This window comes from Odocoileus virginianus, chromosome 1 (genome assembly GCF_023699985.2).
Source record: "Odocoileus virginianus isolate 20LAN1187 ecotype Illinois chromosome 1, Ovbor_1.2, whole genome shotgun sequence".
Lineage (NCBI taxonomy): Eukaryota > Metazoa > Chordata > Mammalia > Artiodactyla > Cervidae > Odocoileus > Odocoileus virginianus.
In genome coordinates, this window is record NC_069674.1 from 18,532,765 (window position 1) to 18,547,630 (window position 14,866).

Genomic DNA, 14,866 nt, shown 5'->3' on the forward strand with positions numbered 1-14,866 from the left:
AGTGAAGGAAGGAAAGGAAAGATCAAGGAAGGGAAGGAAGGAGAAAAGGAGGGAAGGAGGGGAAAGAAAAGGGAAGGAATTCAAATCAGACATTTCTACTGAACACTTAGAAGGTGAGCAGGGTGCGCTCCGACATTGCCAGTTGTTTTTTTAAGTTTTTCCCATTCACGCTGCACAGTTCCTCCACTAGCGCTCTGGCCCTTCTCAACGGCCAACCGAGTTTTCTGGCCTGGCAGACACGCCCACTGTTCCCAGACCGGCGTTCTCCGGACGGCTCAGTCACTGCGTCTGCGCACGCGGAGCGCTCCACCGCGGGCTTTCGGGCGGGGTCCCGAGCAGGGCGTTTCGCCGCTGGGAAGAGGAAGAGGAAGTTGGGGGACGGTCCTAGCCGGGAGTGAACCGGAAGTGCAAGCGCTCCTGCTTCTCCGCGGCCAGGCGGAACCTGCTCTGCTGGGCCCGGTGGCCGCAAAAAAAAAAAAAACTTTTCTTTCTCCCGCCCTAACGGTCGCCGCGGCCAACTGCCTCGCCCGCCTGGCCGCCTACCCTGCCTTTTCTTCTGTGCGGCTACCGCGCGGCCCTGTGTCCTTCTCGCCCGGCGGTATCCGCTTGCCGCTGCCACCGCCTCCTCGTCTTGCTGTCCGGCCAGCCGGCCCGCTCCGCTGCAGTGATGTGCGACAAGGAGTTCATGTGGGCCCTGAAAAACGGAGACCTGGATGAGGTGAAAGACTATGTGGCCAAGGTAAGTGGGGGAATGAGTGGAGTCGGCGAGAGCGCGGAGGTGGGATGGAGAGGAGGCTGAGGAAGCGGGGGCGACCTCCTGGATGGAGGTGGTGCGGAGAGAGTGGGAGGCCGGGAGCGTCTAAAGCCGAAAACTGGGTTCACAGAAAACGGTCGCGTTCTGGGTCAAATAACTGCCGTGGTGACACAGAGCCTTGCCTTGCTGGTTTCTCGGGGGTTGGGGAGAGTGGGTGACCAGCTCTTCTAGAGTCGCTTATGAGCACTGAGGACTTGAGTTCGGCCCTCTTCGACGCCAACATTACTTCCAGTCTTCCTTTGGATGAGGTAATTCTCCATCTTGGACCTGCCCACTACTGAATGAAGTAACTTAAGTGATTAGAATCAGAGTAACGTTTTCTATGTAACTTTGGGCCTGTTATGAATTTAAAGTGTTCCTTGACCGTGAAAGGAAAAAAAAAAGAAGAGTACCGAAAATAGCAATAGTTAAAATGCTGAAACTTGGTGTCACTTCACTGTGAACTCTAACCTTTGGGTGTGGCCTCTTTCCTCTTCCCCGCTGCAATGAATAACTTAATTTGCTTCCAGTGGTCAGGTTGTCAGTTAGCATCTGGGAGTGTTTAAGATACTTGAGCAGTTTTCAAACCAGCGGGTTAACTTCAGTGATTCCGTCTTTCTCCTAGATTCCATTAGAAGTGCTTACATGTGTAATAAAAAAGTAATGTAGTTTAGTCATAGTACATTTACAGGGAGAATCATGATGAAGAAGGCTAATCTCAAACCTAAACCCAAATGCGAATCCACTTTGTGATGGAGTGGTAAACTTAAAATTCCAATGGCCTGCCTTTAGACCCTGAAATTATGCCTTGTGTAATTATGAAAGAATTTACGTGTGATTCTAGTATGGTGATGATCTAAAAAGAAATCTTCCAAAATAAATAAGTCTCTATTACATAAATACGGAGCACATTTTGTTTCTAAAATGTATAACTTTGTGACATGATCATGGAGGGCATCTTGCTCAACTTCTAAAACCTTGAGAATCTGATCCAGCTTCTAGTTCTTCAAAGGCTGTGACCACTGGTATATGATACTGTTTTTCTGCTTCACAGTGGAGTGTTAGAAGCAAGTAAGCAAAAGTAGAGTTTCTTAAAACTTACAGGATTGTGCAGGGCAAGCCACTGTTAGTTTTTACTCTGTTTAATACCATTACAATCTAGACTTTCCACATGCAGATTATCTTCTTAGTCCTTTGAGATGGATTTTTAGGATACTGTTAACTGCCTTCAGCTAGTGGGAGTCTGAAACCAGTTTTTTCCAGATGTTTCAATGTAAGGTTAAAGGAAAGAAATTACTTGAAGCTCTTCATGGTGTGATTCCAGTGGTGAGACACTGCATGCAGTACTCTGGAAGTGAGTGGGCTCTTGTTTTTCTGTTAATGGTGGCACCTAGTTTATTTGATATTCTTGAGATTTGAAAAGTTAAGGACTGAGCTTGCAGCTACAAAAATAACATAGTGTCTTTACATAGTGTCTTCCTGTTACATTATCCTTGTGAGTCTTGTGAAGTAAATCCTTTTATTAGTCCCATTTTACAGATAAGATTACTGAGATACATGGTGCATAAGGAAAAAAAAATCTAGTTACAGAGATAACAAATGAAGGCAGAATTAAACTGATGACTCCCAGACTTAGACTTTCACTGCTCCTTGCAGTCTCACAATCTAAACTGTAATAGTGAAAATTTACGATACCAAAATCTCTAGCAGGACATTTCCAAGGTCCACATCCAGGCAGATTATGCACAGTTTTCAATCACACAAAAACATTTGTGTAAAAATAAGTGCCAGTAACAATGGATTAATTTGTTTTCAGTTTTTACGTTAGGTCATTCTGTTCTGTTTAATTTAGATTTTTCCCTAATACGACCGTACTGCCTACACTCATTAACAAAAAAGATGTGCATAAGAGGGAAGGATAGACATCAAAAGAAAGTATTAAGAACTGATTTATCCTAAAAAGTAATTCTTTGAACAGATGATGGAGCTTTTTCTTTTCTTAGTTTTTATCGAGTAAAAACTAAGAGACTGTTGAGTCTCTTAAAATATCTTTTGTTTTGTTAATGAAAAATGATAAAAAACAAACAGCCAAAAACTAGCCCTCCACTTTTTACTGACTGAGCTCTCCTCTGTGACTTTTTATATTTCAAGTCCTCCTAATATGGTTTCTTCCACCCAGCCTCCATCTTCCCTGCTTATTCATTGATTCACCTTTTTCATCTGGTGGGCAGTCATTATTATTTTCTAAGTTTATGTAATCTGCATTTATCTGAGTTGTTTTTTTTTTTTTTTGAGAATCTATAAAATACTCTCCTGAGTACACCTGTGAAGATCTCTCACATTGTTAACATATAAGAATGGACCTGTAGATGAAGCGGTTTAGTATTTTTCCGTAAAATAAAAGCAATAATTGTACTCTTTTACTGACTTCTGACTTCTGTACAGAAGTCTGGAGTATGGATAGGCATAAATTGTTGGCTTGGGGTGAATTCTTGAATTCTGAAAAATAAATTCAGAGTTCCAAAACCATTGAAAATTACATGTTCCTAAATGAAAAAAGCAACATATAAAGAAAAACAGATTATTCCATGTTACATGCTTATCTGAATCATCATTAAAACAGTATCTGAAGCAGTTTGGTTTCTTGACTGACCTAAACACTATATTTACTTAATTCTTCCATTTTTATTGGGCACCGTTCAGGCCCCCAACACTTTGCTAATCTCGGCATGATAGTGATGCTCAGAAAACTTAAACATTAATGTTCAGCTGACCTCTGGGAAAAGCATTCATACTTATAAGGTAGCATGTAGATTAAAAGTAACATCTCACATATAACAGTTTGTTCAATTGGAAAACAGCTGAAAGACACAAAGTAGGATGTTCATCGGCAATGGTAGTAGTAGTCACCGTTTTCAATCTGTGTGATTCATATGAATGTCTTATTTTTGCCTTCCATTTCTGCCTTTATGTTAATTTCTCCCATTGGAGTTAATTCGACCTTCATTTGCGCTCCAGACTTAGTAAAATAATTGCATTCAGATAAATCCTGAATGTTTCTATTTTTCTTGTCCACCTTCCGACTGATGACTTCATGACCCAACCATTTGCCCAAACTAGAAATTGGGGAATTTCCCCAACTTTTTGAGTTTAAGGAAATCAAGACTGCCTTTTTTCTTAGTTCCTTTCTCTTAACATCACTACTTTAAATTCATTGCTACTTAACCACCTGGACTATATTTTCCTTGACTGTCATTTCTGTCTCTTCCCTGATCAGCTGGAACATCTCAGCTGGAGGAACCTCTATGTAATAGGAATCTGAGCGTCTTTTTCAGCCCACCTCCTTCATTACCCTTATACTTTTGTGATTTCCCATTATTTATTTTTAAAAGGGCCATCTCCTCCTTGGTTTGGCATCCCAGATCAGGAAGATCTGGCCTATGCTGGCCTTTTTAAACTCTCCTCTCTACACGTGCTCTGTTCCAGACCTCACCAAGGTGTTTCTTACTTATGTATTTTCTTCACCTGTGATCTTTCATCCTTCTTGACCACCCAGTCAGCTCACCTCAGTCCCTAAGTCCTACCTGGTGAGCTGTTTATCCTCTTAGCTTAACTGTCACCTCCTCCAGAAAGGCATTTTGACTTCAAATGGAGTGCTGCTGCTTCTACTGTTTCACTTACCAAATTGCTATGATTTTGTTTGTGTGTCTGTCTTTAATTAAAGGCTGTGAGCCTCTGGAGGATAGATACATATATCCTTTTTCATCTTTGTATCTCCAGTATGGTGCCAAGGAATTTCACACATTAAAAGCATATGTTCCAAATAAGAAATCCTTTATATTTGTAACTTCACTGTAGTTTTAACATCCTGCATTAGTTATGTAATAATAATTATCATCGACAGGATGACTTATTTTGGCAGGTACTGGAAAGTACTCTGTAAGATTTTTACCTCAATTTTCATTTGCCTTTTACCACAGCATTTCAGTATAGGTAATTGCATTCCCATTTTAAAGATGAGGAAATTGAAGCTAAAGAGAAGTAACTTAACAAGATCACAAAATAAGTAGCATACCTGGGATTTAAACACAGAGCTGTCTCTACAGCCCATATTTTTTTCACCAGATCGATCTGCCATGAAATGGTTATCTGTTCTTAGCTCACAGTAACTTTGCGTGAGCACATTAAGAAGAGGAGAAAGGGGCTTGCAAGAGGCAAGCACAAGTTATTTGATTGTGAATAAGGATACAGTAAAACGGCTATAGTTTTTAAAAATGTTAACTGTTTCCTTTTAAAATTGTTACATTTGGAAATAATTAGCATGGAGACTTCTCTATAAACTTTAAGTCTTGTCAGGTGCTATCTTAAAGTGTTCCTAAAGAAACTGATTGATAGCTTGTGGAAACGTGTGTGCATGCACGTGCGCATGTTCAGTTGTGTCTGACTCTGCAACCCCATGGACTGTAGCCCGCGGGGCTCCTCTGTCCATGGAATTTTCCAGGCAAGAATACTGGAGTAGGTTGCCATTTCCTACTCAAGGGGATTTTCCTGACCAGGGATCTAACCTGCGTCTCTTGCATTTCCCGCATTGTCAGGCAGATTCTTTACTGATGTGCCACCTGTGAAGCCCTCATAGTCATACATAATCTTATTATTTATATTAATAATTATCCTGTAGAAAAAGTTAAGTTGTGTCTGTTTGCTTTAAGAAGAAACAAAAATTAACTGAGGTATTGAGATTTCTATTCAGAATGGTTTAAACAAATGGCACTTTTTTCAAAAAGTATGTTCTTAAAAGTATTCAAATAAGAATACTGTAAAGCCATGTAGAAGTGTAACTGCTTTTATTTATCACACTAACCCATGAACATAGTTATTTTGTTAACCCAATATTAGAGATTTTAGAGATGAAGAAACAAAGCCAAAGGTTAAACAACTTGCCCAAGGTCGTAGAGCTCTTGAGTAACAAAGCTGAGATTTTAAGTCAGTCTCTCTGACGTCAAAGCACTTGTTATGTAAGCATAACATTGACTTTCATTTTTCAATAATGCTGGATAACTCAGGGATGCTATATTATTGAGTGTAATTAAGTATTAAAAATAATCACAGCAAGATGGTAATTCTCCATTGAGACTACTTAGAGGTGAGCTTTGGGTTTAGTTTTGAGACCCCAGCTCTCAGGTGAAGGTTTGTGAGTTATGTGGATAAGTAGTTACCTTAGAATCTCCAGCAGGTCTGATATATGTACTCTTGTTTACAGGTGCTTCTGTTTCACTTGCTGTGAAACACTAGACATCAGGTCTCTCTAACTTCTCTTTCTCTGTGGTTTTCTTTCCCCTTCCAGTCCCTTTCTAGTTACACCTGCCTTTGACATTCTGATAGGTTGAAAAGCAACAATTGTTCATCTTGTGAGAGAAAGGGATCTCTTGAACCTGAGGAAAAGTATCAACTCTAATCTTTAGAAATTGCATGACTTATTGGGATCACTTTTCACTTTCCTAATAGGCAGTTGAAAAGAGGTCCTGATTCAAACTATCTTGCATATATCAGTTTTACATAGTTTCCTCTTTTTTGTTTCTTTTTTAAATTACCAGTTTCTTTCTTGTAAAAATTTGTCACTGTGTTTAGGCCCTTTCTGCAGCAGGGCTTGTGACCCAATCAGAAAGCCAGTAGGTCAGCTTGTGTAAAAAGGTGCCCTCAGTAGATACAGAATAGTTTAGATACTTTTCTGTGTGTCTCTTACTTTGAATTGAAAATGAGAATATCTTTTTTACATTGCAAGAGGAGTGTTTACTCATATGTACATCAGCTATTTGTCATGTTTTGCTTTGAGATTCTAAACATCAAAAGCTAGGGCAAAAAAAAAAGCTAGGGCAAACAAGTAAAAGTGTAATAAAGCTGATTTAAATTTTAAAATAACATACTTATTATTTAAGAGATGAAGCTGTATTTGATATAATCATCAGTTTAATTGCTCAGTCATGTCTGACTCTGCGACCCCATGGACTGCAGCACGCCAGGCCTTTCTGTTAATAAAATGCATAAGTACCCCTTGCCCATTATCCCTACTGGAGTGCTTTTTTATTTAAAATACAGATTTTATTAGGTTTTTTTAAGACAGAGAAGTATAAAAAAAAGACGAAATTTGGTCTGTAATTCTACTCTCTAGATAATTACTGTTAGCTTTAAAAAGTGAAATTAACTCAGGTACAGATTAGAAAATACAGCATCTGTGGCGCTCTGTGCCAGTACCTGTGAACAGAGTTAGCCGTTCGTAACAGGTTCACATAAGTAATTCCAGAAAAACATTGGAAAACCCACTTACTCCTCTATTTCCTCACTTAAAAAAATTTCTATGCACACTTCTGCACTTTGCTTTTTTAAAACTCCTTAATAATTTATCTTAGGTTCCACATTACATTTATTCATCCCTGCTTTTTAAGTGATGCATATTACTCCATTTTATGGATATACCATAATTTAACTGATGCTCCATAATAAACATCTTTTTCTGGCTCACGTTATTGTGATTACCTTTATATATATATATAGATATATAGATATATATATGTATGTATGTATGTGTATGTACACCTTGACAGTTTCTGAGGCCATAGCTCTATGACCCTCCTGATGAGTTTTATCAACTTAGACACAAGTCAGTAGCACAGGAGACTGACCATTCCCTAATGACATTGCATTTTTGCTATTTGAATAGGTGATTTGCATTTCTTTAATGAGGAAATGGAACATCAGAACTTTTAGCATTTGTATTCATTTCCTCAGATTTCTTGTTTATACCTTTCTTTGACTTTTCTAGTAGGTAATTGGTCTGATTTTTTAAATTGATTTGTATGAGCCCTTTATAAATTAAGTTAGTTATCATACGTTTTGCAAGTATTTTTCCCAGTTTGTCTCTTGCCTTTATTTTTTTTGTTGTTTTACAGCAGTCTTTACTTTTTATGTGATTGAATTTGTTGCTTTTTCCCCTTTTTGTGACTTGGATTTTGTGTACTATTTGAAGAGACTGTTTCTGCTCTATCAGATTATGAGTAAAGTTGGTCTTTTTTTCTTATTCAGAACTTCTGGTTTTCTTTTTTCTTTTTTTTTCTGTTTTAGACATTTGATCATTTAAGTTAATTATCTTACAGGAAAGTATGAAATAGGAATATAGTTGGTGTATTTTTTTAAGACAATTTTCACATTTATTGTAATTCCTCTTTGCCTGCTAATCTGAACTGTTATCTTTGTCATAAAGAGAAGTCCAATACGTTTCTTGCTTTTTTTCTATCCATACTAAGCGATTTTAATGGTAGCTTCATAATATGTTTTAGTATGGGATAGAGCCATCTTCTCTCTTATATTCCCTTTAGAATTACTGCAGTAGAATTTCTTTAAGAATTCTTCCTTTTTTCCTGTCATTTTAAGGAAACTGAGCATTTTTGGAATCAACCTTACCTTTAACCCATATGGCTTCATAAACATTGCATTTCCTTTTTCCTCGAATGCTTGCAGCTTGTGATCTGAAGACATGCTGCTTTAGATTTTAATTCTTTATGAAGTATCTCAAAGTAGGAAGGTATGGTACAGCATGGCAGTATTCTGTATCAAAGTATTTAGAACAGCAAAGTTCTGCTTAGGTAATGAAATCACAGCTGAATTGATAATTGAAGTGAAGTGAAGTTGCTCAGTTGCGTCCGACTCTTTGCGACCCTGTGGACTGGAGCCTACCAGGATCCTCAGTCCATGGGACTTTTAATTTGATAAATAAGAATTACTTTATAGTACTACATCTAGGCCACCTTGTAGTAAGAAATGTGACTGAAAGCAATTTTTATGCAGCTTGACTTATTTTTTTAGTCCACAAGACACTAATATGGGTGTAGAGGACCTGTGGTCAGTGAAATCAACGAGACAAGAAACAAAAATGTAAGCTGACCTGAGTGAATAAAGAGACAGTGTTACATTACCTTCAAGTTCTCCAGACCTGTACAATAACTACTGTATGTACATATAACCTTGAGCTTCAGGAAAAGTTAAGATTTGATCTAACTTGATTTGAATGAGTTAGTTAACTGCTTAGAGCTTGAAATTCCTGAATTGGAGAAAATGGAGATAATGATACCTACTTAATATACGTAAATTGTAAACTATTTTCCCTGGAATACAATGAGTGCCAATAAATGTTAACCATTGTTATTAATAACAATAACCTAACATTTGTTTAGAAGCAAAACTACTTAAAGGTCATCTAGGCTACCTTCCTCATTTTGTAAATGAGGAAAAATTAGATATGAAAGGACCTAACTCAGATTATACTGCTAATTAGGATTAGGACTTCAGTTCACTTTTCTGACCTGAACAGGTGCCTGTTGCACTGCATTGCACTGTTTTCTAATGAAGTGCTTTATATAGCTATTACCACTGTTCTATTATTTTTTTGTTCCACTCTATTTGCTTGGTAAATTTCTGCTTATTTTTAAAGTTTTTGTTTTGCATAACATTTCCTGTGTTATTAATCTCTCGTTTATGCCAGTGTAGTATGCTAATAATATAGAGCTTTCTTGTTGTATTATGTATTAGTGTAGAGTTGCTTAAACTTTAGACTCATGGGCTTTGGGCTTGACTAACAAGTCATTAGATTTGAGTTTGAAAAACTGTGAGTGGCTTAAGAAACTCTTGCTCTATGGAATATATCTCTTAAGTTTTGAATGTTCCAAGAGTTTTGTCTTAATGAATGAAGAGTTTTGTGTTAATGAATGAAGAGTTTTGTTTTAATGAAAAAAGCAAAGGTGCCAGGTATAGGAGTGTATCACTTGTTATTATTTAAATATTTGACTGATGCCTTTCAAACCGAGAACACAGAGACTCCCTCTCAAAATATTTCTGCAAGTCTCGGTTTAATTTACTGTGTTTGTAGAGAGGCATTTGTTTTCTTGGGGGTGGACCTTGCAGCCTTTGAGCCCCTTCCTGCTTTTGAAGAGTTCCCTGCTATTTATATGGCTTCCCTGGTGGCTCAGAGGGTGAAGCAGTCTGCCTGCAGTGTGGGAGACCTGGATTCGATCCCTGAGTTGGGAAGATCTCCTGGAGAAGGAAATGGCAACCCACTCCAGTATTCTTGCGTGAAGAATCCCATGGACAGAGGAGCCTGGTGTAGATTATAGTCCATGGGGTCGCAGAGTCAGACATGACTGAGCGACTTCACTTTCTTTTCTGCTATTTATATATAGTATGAATCTCGGTGAAATGCAAGGCCCAACTCCCACTGCACAAGCAGAAAAGGACAAATAAATTGCTTTCTCTTGCCCAAAGTTTAGGAAATGGGCCCATAACCCAAGCGTGGCTAATTGGATGCTTTTATCTGGAGCCGATACTCAGGCACAGGAAGAGATAGTGTCTGCAGTAAAGCATCCACTTTCCAAAAGGAGAAGTAGTGCCTGTTGTGGCATCTCTTCTCGACCCAGGTGGTTCACGTCACAGATTTTGATTTTGATTTCTTGCCTTTAAATCTCCTCACTGGTTCCTACCCATTTATTGAGTGTGGTTCTTCAAATGTCTCAGCAGTTCTCAGAGCTGCTTTTAATATCTGTATGTTTTTGTTGATCACTGTAAATTGGTTTCTGTTGCTTGCAGTTAAGAACCCTATATTAATGTTTACCTGCCTGTCTGCCCTGTTGTGCTATATAGTTTTTGAAGTTAGAACTTATCTTTGTATTTCCAGTATTTATCACATCTCTTACCCACCTGTAGTTTACTTAAATTTGACTTGAAGTATCTCCAGAAATTGACCCTTCCTTCATTTTTTTTCCCAAAGCTTTTTTTTACATATTCCTCTTTAAAACATATGTTCTTAGTATAAATAATATTTCATTTCCTCACTTAAAGCTCAGTTTCAAACTATTTTGTTCACCTTTTCCATATTACTATAATAGTTATGAAAAACAATAATAATGATAGCAGTTATATGGGTATAAAACTAACTTCCACTTATAACCTCTCATGACAGTCATTTTAGAATTTCAGTTAAGTATTTTCAAATACTTAGTTTCATTACAGCATTATTTACAATAGCCAAGATATAGAAGCAGCCTAAGCATCCATCAGTAGATGAATAAAGAAGCGTGTGCCATGTGTATATACGATGGAATATTACTCAGCCATAAAAAGAGAATGAAATAATATAATTTGGAGCAACATGGATTGACCTAGAGATTATCATATTAAGTGAAGTAAGTCAGAGAAAGACAAATACTGTATAGTTTCACTTATATGTGGAATCTAAAAAGCAAAATAAGGGAACAAAACCTAACAAATAAGATGCATAGATAACAGAGAACAAATAGGTGGTTGCCAGAGGGAAGGAGAGTGGGAGAGATAAGTGAAATAGAAGATGAAGAGTTATAATCTACCATTTACAAAATAAATGTGTCACAGGAATGAAATGTACAGTGTAGTGAATATAGTTAATATGGTAATAACATTATATGGTGACAGATGGTAACTATACTTACCATGGGTATTATTTTGAAATCTTTAGAAGTATGGTATCACTATGTTGTGCACCTGGAACTAACATAGTGTTATATGTAGGTCATTTATATTTCAGTTAAAAAATAAGATTACATATATGAAAAGAGCTTTTAGTAACAGCATTTGAAAATATCATTACTGAGAAAAACACTCAAATCTGTAAATAAGTCTTAAATGCGTTTCCGTTTTCAGTTCATTTCAGTCGCTCAGTTGGGTTCAACTCTTTGCAACGCCATGGACTGCAGCCCACCAGCCTCCCTGTCCATCGCCAGCTCCTGGAGTTTACTCAAGCTCATGTCCATTGACTTGGTGATGCCATCCAACCATCTCATCCTCTGTCGTCTCCTTTTCCTCCCACCTTCAGTCTTTACCAGATCAGGGTCTTTTCAAATGAGTCAGTTCTTTGTATCAGGTGGCCAAAGTTACGGAGTTTCAGCTTCAGCATCAGTCCTTCCAGTGACTATTCAGGACTGATTTCCTTTAGGATGCACTGGTTGGATCTTCTTGGCAGTCCAGGGGACTCTCAAGAGTCTTCTCCAACACCACAGTTCAAAAGCATCAATTCTTTAGCACTCAGCTTTCTTTATAGTCCAACTCTCACATCCATACATGACCACTGGAAAAACCATAGCCTTGACTATACCAGCCTTTGTTGGCAAAGTGATATCTCTGCTTTTTAATATGCTGTCTAGGTTGATCATAACTGTTCTTCCAAGGAACAAGCGTCTTTTAATTTCATGGCTGCAATCACCATCTGCAGTGATTTTGGAGCCCCTAAAAATAAAGTCTTCACTGTCTCCATTGTTTCCCCATCTATTTGCCATGAAGGGATGGGACCAAATGCCATGATCTTAGTTTTCTAAATGTGAGTTTTAAGCCAGCTTTTTCACTCTCCTCTTTCACTTTCATCAAGAGTTTCTTTAGTTCTTCTTCACTTTCTCCCATAAGGGTGATGTCATCTGCATATCTGAGGTTATTGATATTTCTCCCGGCAATCTTGATTCCAACTTGTGCTTGATTCCAACTTGTGCTTCATCCAACCCAGCACAGTACAGCATATAAGTTAAATGTACTCTGCATATAAGTTAAATAAACGGGGTGACAGTATACAGCCTTGACATACTCATTTCCCTATTTGGAATCAGTCTGTTGTTCCATGTCCAGTTCTAACTGTTGCTTCCTGACCTGCATACAGGTTTCTCAAGAGGCAGGTCAGGTGGTCTGGTATTCCCATCTCTTTCAGAATTTTCCACAGTTTATTGTGATCCCACACAGTCGAAGGCTTTGGCATAGTCAATAAAGCAGAAATAGATGTTCTTCTGGAACTCTCTTTTTCAGTGATCCAACAGATGTTGGCAATTTGATCTTTGGTTTCTCTGCCTTTTCTAAATCCAGCTTTAACATCTGCAAGTTCACGGTTCATGTATTGCTGAAGCCTGGCTTGGAGAATTTGAGCATTAACTTTACTAGCATGTGAGATGAGTGTAATTGTGTGGTAGCATTCTTTGGCTTTGCCTTTCTTTGAGATTGGAATGAAAACTGACCTTTTCCAGTCCTGTGGACACTGCTGTGTTTTCCAAATTTGCTGGCATATTGATTGCAGCACTTTCACAGCATCATCTTGTAGAATTTGAAATCGCTCCACTGGAATTCCATCACCTCCACTAGCTTTGTTATTAGTGATGCTTCCTAAGGCCCACTTGACTTCACATTCCAGGATGTCTGGCTCTAGGTGAGTGAGCACACCTTTGTGATTATCTGGGTCGGGAAGATCTTTTGTATAGTTCTTCTGTGTATTCTTGCTACCTCTTCTTAATATCTTGTTTCTGTTAGGCCCATATCATTTCTGTCCTTTATTGAACCCATCTTTACATGAAATGTTTCCTTGGTATCTCTGATTTTCTTAAAGAGATCTCTAGTCTTTTCCATTCTATTGTTTTCCTCTATTTCTCTGCACTGATCACTGAGGAAGGCTTTCTTATCTCTCCTTGCTATTCTTTGGAACTCTGCATTCAAATGGGAATATCTTTCCTTTTCTCCTTTGCTTTTCGCTTCTCTTCTTTTCACAGCTATTTGTAAGGCCTCCTCAGACAGCCATTTTGGTTTTTTGCATTTCTTTTTCTTGGGGATGGTCTTGATCCCTGTCTCCTGTACAGTGTCACAAACCTCCATCCATAGTTCATCAGGCACTCTATCAGATCTAGTCCCTTCAATCTTTTTCTTCACTTCCACTGTATAATTGTAAGGAATTTGGTTTAGGTTATAGCTGAATGGTCTAGTGATTTTCCCTACTTCAATTTAAGAATGAATTTGGCAATAAGGAGTTCATGATCTGAGCCACAGTCAGCTCCCGGTCTTGTTTTTGCTGACTGTATAGAGCTTCTGCACATTTGGCTGAAAAGAATATAATCAGTCTGATTTCAGTGTTGACCATCTGGTGATGTCCATGTGTAGAGTCTTCTCTTGTGTTGTTGGAAGAGGGTGTTTGCTATGACCAGTGTGTTCTCTTTGGAGAACTCTATTAGCCTTTCCCTGCTTCATTTTGTACTGCAAGGACAAATTTGCCTGTTTCCCAAGGTGTTTCTTGACTTCCTACTTTTGCATTCTAGTCCTTATGATGAAAAGAACATCTTTTTTGGGTGTTAGCTCTAGAAGTTCTTGTAGGTCTTCTTAGAACCATTCAAGTTCAGCATTACTGGTCGGGGCACAGACTTGGGATCACCATGATATTGAGTGGTTTGCCTTGGAAACAAACAGACATCATTCTGTCATTTTTGAGATTGCATCAAGTACTGCATTTCAGACTCTTGTTTACTATGATGGCTACTCCATTTCTTCAAAGGGATTCCTGCCCACAGTAGTAGATATAATGGTCATCTGAGTTAAATTCACCCATTCCAGTCCATTTTAGTTCACTGAGTCCTAAAATGTTGACATTCACTCTTGCATTTACCTTGATTCATGGACCTAATATTCCAGGTTTCTATGCAACATTGCACTTTACAGCATTGGACCTTGCTTCCATCACCAGTCATATCTACAACTGAGTGGTGTTTTTGCTTTGGGTCTGTCTCTTCATTCTTTCTGGAGTTATTTCTCCACTGATATCTAATAGCATATTGGGCACCTACCAACCCGAGGAGTTCATCTTTCAGTGTCCTATCTTTGTCTTTTCATACTGTTCATGAGGTTATCAAGGTAAGAATACAAAGTGGTTTGCCATTCCCTTCTCCAGTGGACCACATTTTGTCAGAACTTTCCACCATGACCTGTCCAACTTGGGTGGCCCATGCTGTGTAGCATGGCTCATAGTTTCATTGAGTTAGACAAGACTGTGGTCCATGTGATTAGATTGGTTCATTTTCTGTGATTGTGGTTTTCAGTCTGTCTGCCCTCTGATGAAGAAGGATGAAGAGGCTTATGGAAGCTTCCTGGTGAGAAAGACTGACAGAGGGGGAAACTGGGTCTTGTTCTGATGGGCATGGCCATGCTTAGTAAATCTTTAATCCAGTTTTCTGTTGATGGGTGGAGCTGTGTTCCCTC

General features: G+C 38.5%; 1 protein-coding gene across 1 annotated transcript in view; it reads left to right on the top strand.

The window, feature by feature from the left end:
• Nucleotides 1-357: 357 nt before the first annotated feature.
• The window catches only part of MTPN (myotrophin), a 71,553-nt gene continuing 57,044 nt past the window's right edge, over nt 358-14,866 (top strand). Inside the window, exon 1 of the mRNA XM_020874032.2 lies at nt 358-739. Coding sequence (XP_020729691.1) covers nt 668-739 — 72 coding nt within the window. The 5' untranslated portion in view covers nt 358-667. The remainder of the gene's footprint in view (nt 740-14,866) is intronic.